This window comes from Etheostoma cragini, chromosome 2, assembly GCF_013103735.1.
Source record: "Etheostoma cragini isolate CJK2018 chromosome 2, CSU_Ecrag_1.0, whole genome shotgun sequence".
In the NCBI taxonomy this organism is placed as follows: Eukaryota; Metazoa; Chordata; class Actinopteri; order Perciformes; family Percidae; genus Etheostoma; species Etheostoma cragini.
In genome coordinates, this window is record NC_048408.1 from 18,307,516 (window position 1) to 18,316,953 (window position 9,438).

At 40.5% G+C, this 9,438-nt stretch overlaps 1 protein-coding gene across 2 annotated transcripts in view; it reads left to right on the plus strand.

Annotated features, from left to right (window-relative positions):
* Positions 1–9,438, plus strand: part of rab11fip4b (RAB11 family interacting protein 4 (class II) b) — a 27,203-nt gene that overhangs the window by 13,484 nt on the left and 4,281 nt on the right. For both annotated transcript variants that reach the window (XM_034892410.1, XM_034892418.1), the window contains exons 3-11: positions 12–197; positions 1,459–1,593; positions 4,121–4,156; positions 5,130–5,229; positions 5,750–5,853; positions 6,123–6,263; positions 6,648–6,729; positions 7,607–7,744; positions 7,931–8,089. In XM_034892410.1, coding sequence (XP_034748301.1) covers positions 12–197; positions 1,459–1,593; positions 4,121–4,156; positions 5,130–5,229; positions 5,750–5,853; positions 6,123–6,263; positions 6,648–6,729; positions 7,607–7,744; positions 7,931–8,089 — 1,081 coding nt within the window. The remainder of the gene's footprint in view (positions 1–11; positions 198–1,458; positions 1,594–4,120; positions 4,157–5,129; positions 5,230–5,749; positions 5,854–6,122; positions 6,264–6,647; positions 6,730–7,606; positions 7,745–7,930; positions 8,090–9,438) is intronic.

The following is a 9,438-nucleotide window of genomic DNA, read 5'->3' on the forward strand; positions in this document are numbered from 1 at the left end:
TTTTTCCTCAGGTGTGGTCAGACCAGCATCTCAGTGACCTCTGACCTATCAACACGTTCCTCTGCTTCTCTGAACGAGGAACAGTTTGAGGACTACGGAGAAGGGGAGGAACCGGACTTCACTCCCAGCAGCCCCTGCCCGGAGGACGAGACTCGGACCAACGGGTGCTCTGACCTCGGCTCATCTGTTACCTCTAGGTAAGAGAGAGTTAAAGATAGATACATTGTTCTTTATGTTTAAATGCTGAGGTGACAATAGATACTGGAATAAAGTACAATTTTGGTATCGGCAGTGAACTTCAACATTGTATACCATAGCCACCGATGTGATCCATTAATGAAGCCTCCCAAAAACGCCACCTTGTGCCACCTAACCTTAAATGATGACCACCTTTAGTTTACATAATAACAATGCACATTCATGTTCTAGGTGCTATTTAAATATTATGAAATCTAAATATTGAACAGGTGTGGATATTGTTTAGACTGTCATCTACTACCTACGAGACAAGATGGATTACTATCAATTGCCTTATCACCCCTGCCAAAAATGTCCATATTGGCAGCAGAAGGTTTTACATGCAAGTATTGTGTAATGGTCAACATGGTGGCGGTATGCATTTTTGGTGTTGCGACCACAATAAAAGTCAAACATTTGGATTTAAAATGCGTATCTTAGTTCTTCCTCCAAGTAATAGGATCTTTAAATGCAGAGGCAAGGTCAAGGTAGTTACTGCAAAAATAGCCTTAATTAGCCTATGAATTTCTATAATTATTATTCAGCTTTCTTGATGAATCCTAGCATTCTTCCCAGGCCAAGTGGCAAGTGTTTGGTGGCCAAGCAGATAATTATACATTTCAGTTGTGCCTAGGCTTCTTTGTTGTTTGTTGAAGGTCAAGTTATGATAAAGACATTGACCAGTTTCTGTAGCTGCAACTCTGTTAAATATTATGGATTTGAGGCTCCACTTTGCAGAATCATTACCTGACTCATATTATTCTTGACTGTAGAAGTGTAGCTTAAGGATTCTTTCCCTTAAGGCCATATTAATATTCATCGGAGGTTTGTGTTTAATGGGATTAAGTGTCCCGGGCTGATAGAGTGGCAATACTGCTCTATGCTCCGTCCACGCATACCGAGCACACAAAACTCACCAAATGGAGTTGGCATGGAGATTTAAAACAAGGCCCAGATTTACAAGAAGTCTTAGACAGCTCAGTATGAGAAAGCCATTTGAATAACTACAGTACAAAGTGGGTTGAAGGTACACTTGCACATTTTGGTATCCTCCTAAAACATTTCTGAGGGTGAGATTTTGAACTAAAAGAGATCATCAGCCTCACTTCTCTACACACTCAAATTGTCATATATGCTCCCACAGGCTCTTGTAATCGTATCTTAATCTTTTTCTCAGTGTATCGGCAGCTAAAAACTGCGTTTGTCTCTGTGTGTGTACAGTGCGGGCCAGACTCCTCGCAAGGTGCGTCAGCATTACACCGGTGAACTGATGGATGTCTACTGTTCTCAGTGCAGCAAAAAGGTCAACCTGCTAAATGACCTGGAGGTTCGCCTCAAAAACCTCAAGGCTAACAGGTAAGACACACACATGCATACTGTACAAACATACACACACACACACTCAGCACACAAGATCTACACCCACCAAATGCCAGTTGTTAGTACAACCTCAATAAAAAATAACTTTGTGAGCTATTTCTACACTGTTCTTTCCTTCCCTTAACCCTTTCCAGCTGACCACCTGACTGTTAACCGAATATAACTCTGCATGGCGAAATATACTGTAGCAGAAATACAGTACCTGCTTCCATACATTAAAAAATGTACCTATTTCTGTGAGAAATTAGCGTTAATTATCCCAGAAGGTCAATTCTTTAGACACAACCATGGTATATCAAAAGAAAATAACTTAATTATTAATGACAGGAGATATACACCACAATGTGAGACAAAAACAAACAAATGTCAGCTACTGTTTTATGTGTATTGGTCCACTCACATTGGACTGGTGAGGTTGACTCAGAAGTCACTGTTTGCTTTGTGTGCTCTTTTTTTTGTATCATTTAATAAGAGTATGTTTTAAGTGTTCCTCCTCGTGTTTCATGCATTGCCAAAGTCATTATCATCATTCACATGCACGCACAAGCAAAAACACTAATTGATTGTTATATAAGGCTGTCACTCCTGTGCTTACCTCATCAACCATTGTAATAGGGAATCTATTATTGGAAACATAATCTGTGGTGACACCGGTGCAAGAGAACACAAACACACACACACACACACACACACACACACACACACACAAACATGGACACATACTACAATAGTTAGAACACTGAATGTTGCATTTTGAATACTGTGTGAACTCACTTTTTTCTATGTATTTTGGACGTACAGCTGACTTTGCCGCATTTTTATCCCCAGAGAGAAATTAACCATGTCTCCCCTAATTAGACCTATGCTTTCCTGTTATGAATAATGAAAGAGGAGTTAGAGAATGAAAATAAATTGGTTAGAGAAATTACTTTGAATGGACTGAGCCCATAGAAAGTGATTAGAATCTGAATAGAACTGAATAGAATGGTGGTGGGAATGGATTTTGATGGAGAAGGCTTAATATAAAACTAAAATCTAAAATGTTTTAAAAGGCAACATATATCAGTCCAAAGAAAGAAGGATTTTAGACTAGACTAAATGGATTCAGAATGGATGGGAAAGGGCTTTTGCTACTAAGCAGCATACAATATTTAAAGGATCCCTTTTGCGTGTCAAGCTCCTATACACACAATTAATTAAATTAAATTGTCCATACTGAGGCAAGTGTAATAACTCATGAAATTAGTGGGTGAGGCTTGGATAATTAAAAAATGGGTCATACATAGATGGGAAAGACATTGACGCAAACAAGTCCATGTAAAAACAAAAATATTTGCTCTCTGACAAATATATTCAATATTGGTAAAGTGTTCATGTGAAATATTCTCTGTCTAGTGCAGTATGTCTGACTGTGCATTCACTTTTAAGAACATATGTGTGTTGGAGCAAAGGAATGATGCTAGGGTTTTAAGCATGACCTTAAAAATACACTACTCGTATTTCTAACAAGGTAAAACCACAAACCTTTAATTAAAGTAGCAGTATAGTTTGTACATAACAGCACTTTCATACCAAAATGTTAATTAATAATTCACTGCATATTGGGCAGCTGAGGTTCAGAGATGAATGATAAATTGCGAGAAGAACTTCCTCTCTACACTTGAGCCCCTTCAGACGTCTACAAAAAGGACATTAGGTTAAGTAAAACCCTAGCAGCAGGGGAATTGGTTTGTCACACATTATTGAAACTCTGTGAAACTTTGCTTCATCTGAATGCTAAGAGGATGTGCCACAAAGATCAGCCTTTCAGATACACAATTCAGTTATTTCTTGACAAAGCCAAGTTTAATATCAAGTTTCTTCTTATACCAATTTGTTACCAAAAAGTGTTTTGGATAAGCTAATGCTCTTGAGGTTTGCAGTTTGCATGACAAGAACAGTACTGCAGTAGCAGAATGAGTAAATTCAAGAAAATTTTAGTGGAGAGAATTGTATATGACGTGATCGACTACAACCATCAAATCATCAGTAGCTAACAAATTTGGGTTGACACAGATAGAAACATGCGCCAAGCTGTTTCGCATGGATGCAACAGTGATGCATTTCTTTATTTGCACAGAATAAACAGTTTTTATAGTAAGGCACAGCTCTCCTGTTGTCTTACTGTCATTTATGTGCACCCCACAATAGGTTTGCTCATTTTTGTTAAAACCCAGCACAGACAGACACATCAGACTGAAAGAGTCTTTGGGCTTTTGTCCCCCTGAGACAGTTGCTGAGCTGACAGAAACCCCCGCTCAACTGAACCAGGAGAGAAATTGTGTTATCATCGACATATCCTTCAGTCTCTCTCTCTCTCTCTCTCTTGCATGTCTGTCACACTGAATTGCCAAAATCTTTATTGACATCAGCAGTAGGTGCCTTGTTGAACTGCAAGTCCAGATGTATCCATGGCAATTCACTTAATAAAATTAAAATAAAAAAAATTTTTCTTCCTTTGTAGCCCCAACAGGAAGATTACCAGCACTGCCTTTGGAAGGTAAGCTGTGTGTGTGTGTGTGTGTGTGTGTGTGTGTGTGTGTGTGTGGGGGGGGGGGGGGGGGGGGGGGGGGGGGGGGGGGGGGTCATTTACTTGTACTGTGCATGTTTATGCATTATACAGCCTGTGCTGCACGTGTTTGCTCTTTTTGTCAACATAGGCACACAAACCACCACATACAGCGTGATTAGTTATCAACTAATCGACTGCCCGGCCATTATCTCTCCAACCGCCAAGTAATTAGTAACTGGTCTTTCAGAGAAAAGGCACAACATCTGGATGGAAATAATGTGATCTAAAACCAGGCGTGCTGTAAAATCTTTTGTTTTTGTTCCAGAGTTGAGAAAAAAAAGGGTTTGGACATCAGCTTTTTCAGTGTCAGCCATGTGTCCCTCTTCATGGCCTGTTGGTCTGTACTGAGTGAATCGTTTTGTGTCGAGGGTTTTGTAGTATATTCACCCACAACTGAATTATAGCGACAGAGTGAAAATGGCCTGTCAGACCTGATCTATGCATTCAATATAAGCTTTGGCTCTCTCCGCTTGTTCCTTCCACTGTCCTCTGTGTCTGGTTTACTAACTTCTTTCACTTTATTGCTCTCTTTATCTGTTCTTCTTTCTGCTTCCTCATTTTTTCATGTATCTAGTCTTTTCTCTTCCCCTCTTTCCTCCTCTTGTCTCCTTTCTTCTCCACATAACTAATCTCAGTAATGGATCAGAAACTTGCTGTTCTCAAGTTATTTTCATCAGAGGAAAAAGGGGGCTGTGTGTGTGTGTGTGTGTGTGTGTGTGTGTGTGTGTGTGTGTGTGTGTGTGTGTGTGTGTGTGTGTGTGTGTGTGTGTGTGTGTGTGTGTGTGTGTGTGTGTGTGTGTGTGTGTGTGTGCGCGCGCGCTCATAGAGAACCAGCTGGTCCCTACCTGGATCTATTCCGGGCATGTTCTTTAAGTTTGTGTGTCTCTGTGTGTTTGAGCAGGCAGCTGCTTCATAACAGCAACTTGAGCAGCAGTAACGGCAGCACGGAAGACCTTTTCCGAGACAGCATCGACTCCTGTGACATTGATATTAATGAGAAGGTATGACTGTGTTTGTGTCTTTTTGTGTGTGCAATTGTGATTGTCCATATGTTGATCTCTGTCAGTAGACCTTTACCTGAGTTCTTGTGGGAAGTAATAACCCTTCCTGTTTCTGTCTGACTACTGAAAATCTCAGTACCTCGTCAGCCTTTTTTACGCTCTTGGCATTAAAAATCACAGCAACAAAAGACTTGTTTCTGGTGGATGCACATCTTAAGTTGAGAATGCTAATTCATAGGCTGAACCCTGTCAGGGTCTTACGTCTGCAAATTCAAAGAATAGGGTTATCATTTTAAGGCTTTAAAACCTGGGCAGTTGCACAATTACTTATAGGAAGTCTCAAAAGTATTGTTCCGTGCCAATGTGATGTTTCTTGTTTTATTGAGTGATATTTCCCACTTTTTATTCTGGCCAGAGTTTAGCATACATCTTAAAACCCTAAGCCTCGTCATCACATTTGATTACTTTTACATGTATGGTGCAAATTCAGGTTTTAGTAAACTGTCTCCTTTTCTTTTAGGTGAGTTCTCTGGAAAAGAAGGTGGCAGAACTTGAGAATGAGATTAGGATGAATGGTGATCTCAAGTCCAAGCTGAAGCAGGAGAACACACATCTAGTGCACAGGTGACAGAAGTTGTAACAGTGACCATTTTTTGAGAGAAAACTGGCTTTCTGAAATACACAATTTGTTTTAGAACAAATATATGACCGGCTTGGTATCATATTATACAGATTATTATCTATAGTATAACTTCTCATTGTTGAAGGTTTTAGTTCCTCAAATGAGAAGTTGTGTAGACGTAATACAACAGAGTGTTATTGTAATTTTGTATTCACTGTTTCAAAAATGTAACCCTGAGCTCAGTTATACTTTATTGAAAAATTTTGTGTAGGGTCAATGAACTCGAGGAGCAGCTGAAAGACCAGGAGACGCGAGCAGAACAAATTCTACAGGACGGGCTAAGACGACACCGAGAGTCCTACAGCAAGATGGAGAGAGACAAGAACACACAGATAGAGCTGCTGACTAACCGGTGACAAACACAATTAATCACGCACGCATACTCCACATATGTAGATGTTTTTATTTATATGCAAATAAATGAATTCATTGAAGTGTATGGTCTGATGCCGACATACAGTTTAGATTAGGAATTTTGTATGCAAGAAAGTGAACATTATCCAGGCGATCCTAAATATCCATGAAATAGACATTGACGTGCCTGCTTGTTTGGAGAAAATGCAGAATGTTGCTACTGCTTAACAGAGCTCACAGATTTCTCCTGGGGTTAGTCAGTTACCTCTGCCGCCACAGCATATTCTGTGGACATTTGCTTAAACCGGTGCCTTAGCTGACTAAGAGACACACTCAGCCTTTATATAAAAGTAAACTGATGTACAGGATTTTGTGTTTTTAGAGTAAAGCAGGTGGAGCAGGAGAACAGTGAGATGAGTCTTAGCATGTGCCGGCTCAAATCACAGACAGAGAAACTGGATGAGGTAAGCCATATTTACTTTGTATGTTTGCTTTCTTTTATCTCGATTGGCTTTCCTTTTTTTCTGCCCTTCTTTCTAAGGAGCTGCGTAAAGTCTGATCAACCGACTCAAGTGATGTCACTTGAGTCAGCGTCGGGTTGGAAGACTACGGGTTTAAAAGTGAAAATAATCTTTGTGTGTATAGTGTAGAAGGAAGTGAGTTTCCCAGACCTCTGTAGCCCGCTCCTCATTTCTGCTTGAAGTTGGCGGCTTAAGGCTACGTTATCTGCAACTTGTAGAGCACACTTGAATGAGTAATGCAGGCACCAGGTTTTGACAAGGAAGAATAACGTTTGGAATAAAAAAGACTATCTTTCATTCTACTGCATTGATTTTGACCTTCTTTTTTCTAAACTGCCAATTGTGATTCTGACAATGTTATATAAGTGCATCCTTTATCGGTGGAGAACTCTCACATGCAGCTGATGTTCTTATCTGGAGCAGCTCTTCAGCTAACTGTCTGTTTCTCTTTCTCACATGCAAGGGCTTTGTTATTTCCATATTCCATCAACACAGTTCTACTGTCCTGAACCACACCATTATTTTAAAACGATACCATGTAAATAACACCAACGCAAATCGATGTTAACTCTTGCTCACGGAATATAAGCATAAGAATAACATGTATGACCAAATGTGTCACAGAAAATAACTGAAACTGAAAACCTTTGACACCAAAGATCTGTGTTGTTTAATAGCATTTATACAAAAGTGTCCATCACATGACTGTATACTGTACATAGGAATGCCTATCGCATAACTGAGTGCATGTGTGCTTTTCTGATTCTACACTAAACAAACTTTAAACAATAACTGTGTGTGTATTTCTGTCCTTCCTCAGGAAAAGCAAAGGATGACAGACAAGCTGGAAGACACCAGTTTGCGCCTGAAGGATGAGATGGACCTTTACAGGAAAATGATGGACAAACTGAGACAAAACCGACACCAGTTCCAGAAAGAAAAAGAAGCCATGCAGGAGGTGGGAGGGACTACTGTATGCAATCATATACATGCACAGAGTGGGCTGTTTGCTCTTCTGTCCTCTCTGTTTCCTCTCTCTCACTCATCTCTCTCACTGCAATTATGCTGCCTTTAACACCCACAACTACAAAATACTGCACTGGCATTACATAACATTGTTCATCTGTCCTTTCTTTGTGTGAAGCTGATAGAGGACCTGCGTCGAGAGCTGGAGCATTTGCAGCTCTTCAAGCTGGAGACAGAGAGGCCGGGCCGCAGTCGCAGCTCTTCCTCTGGGCTGGCGGACTTCAACAGCAGGACCAGGGAGGTGGAGCTAGAGCACGAGGTCAAGAGGCTCAAGCAGGTACAGATGAAAGACTCTGTTCAAATGTCTTTGTTGTGCACAGTCAGCTCAGTGAGTACTATATCCACTGAGTGGGGTTTAAGATGCGTAGATCATCATAAAACGCTTAATACTCATCGTGGTGGCATTAGTTCTAAGAACAATTATTCACACACAATGGCCAAATTAGAGCCTTTGAATTTTGTCCAACGTACCTTGGTTCAGATGGGCTACTTGAATCAGATTTATTTCTGCAGAACGCAGTGCAGTTAACCTGGCTCTTACAGGAAGTATAATAGTTTCCAATCAACACAATAGATTTGTTTGTGTTACTGCCAGAGTAGTCTAAATCCATCTAGATAACCCATTTACTTTCGCTTTCTTTGTTTTGGAATTTTAAACTCCGGTGGATTTATGAGGACTATGGTTGCCTGCTCCTGAGATCTCTGCGTGGTAAATTGAGACCGCTAGCTAGACTATCTATCCAATCTGAGTTTTCTCTAGTACGACTATTTAGCAGCGGCTCTGTGTGGAGCTTAGCGTCGCACATGACGATTTTGATTGGTTTAAAGAAATGACAATCCAGTGAACCAGGACACCTTTTTCCACAAGCCAGACCCGCCTCGGCAGCGCGTGGATGGTCTGGCAAAGGAGATTACCGCCAGAGGAACATAAAGTGTGCCGCTGATTTCATAAATCAAGCCATGCTTCTACATACCATGAACATTAGGTACATGGTTGCATATGCTAAGTTGATCACATTAAAAAAGGGTTGAGGCAGAGATTCATAGTCACTCACACTGGCTCCTCTCCTTATCTTGAAATCCCCTTTAACAACAGCACCGTCCTCGACATGACGTGCTAAAATAGATTTGTCACAAAATGTGCTCTGTATGTTTTCTCTGTTCTTTTGTTTCTGTAATCCCAGATACTGTAACATTTGCCTTCAAGGTATCTGGCAGGCAGATACCTCGATACTTTAAATGTTATGTTACTGTTTCTAGTCCTGTAAAGTGGACAGACCTGGTGCAAAGTAAACATCAGAGATTAGAGAGTAGATGAGTGTTTTTTAGATCTCTCTGATAAGACTAGTACGTAGATGGTAATGCTCCTTGAAGTTGCATAGAAGCCTGTCTGACTCATTTTCATGCATTAGAAATTATGCTTCCTAAGCCCACAGAAAATGCAATAAAAGGTGGAAGTTAGCGAAACAAGTCCTGAAGTAGCTCTGTAGGTGGTGCATAGCCAGTGAGTTAGAAGTGCTAATTTGCACAGTGTGTTTATCTTATCGGGTACTAAGATGATCCACAGCCCTGTGTGTGCCTCAGAATAAACTTGTCACACTAAGTGCATGCAAGAAAGAGAACAAT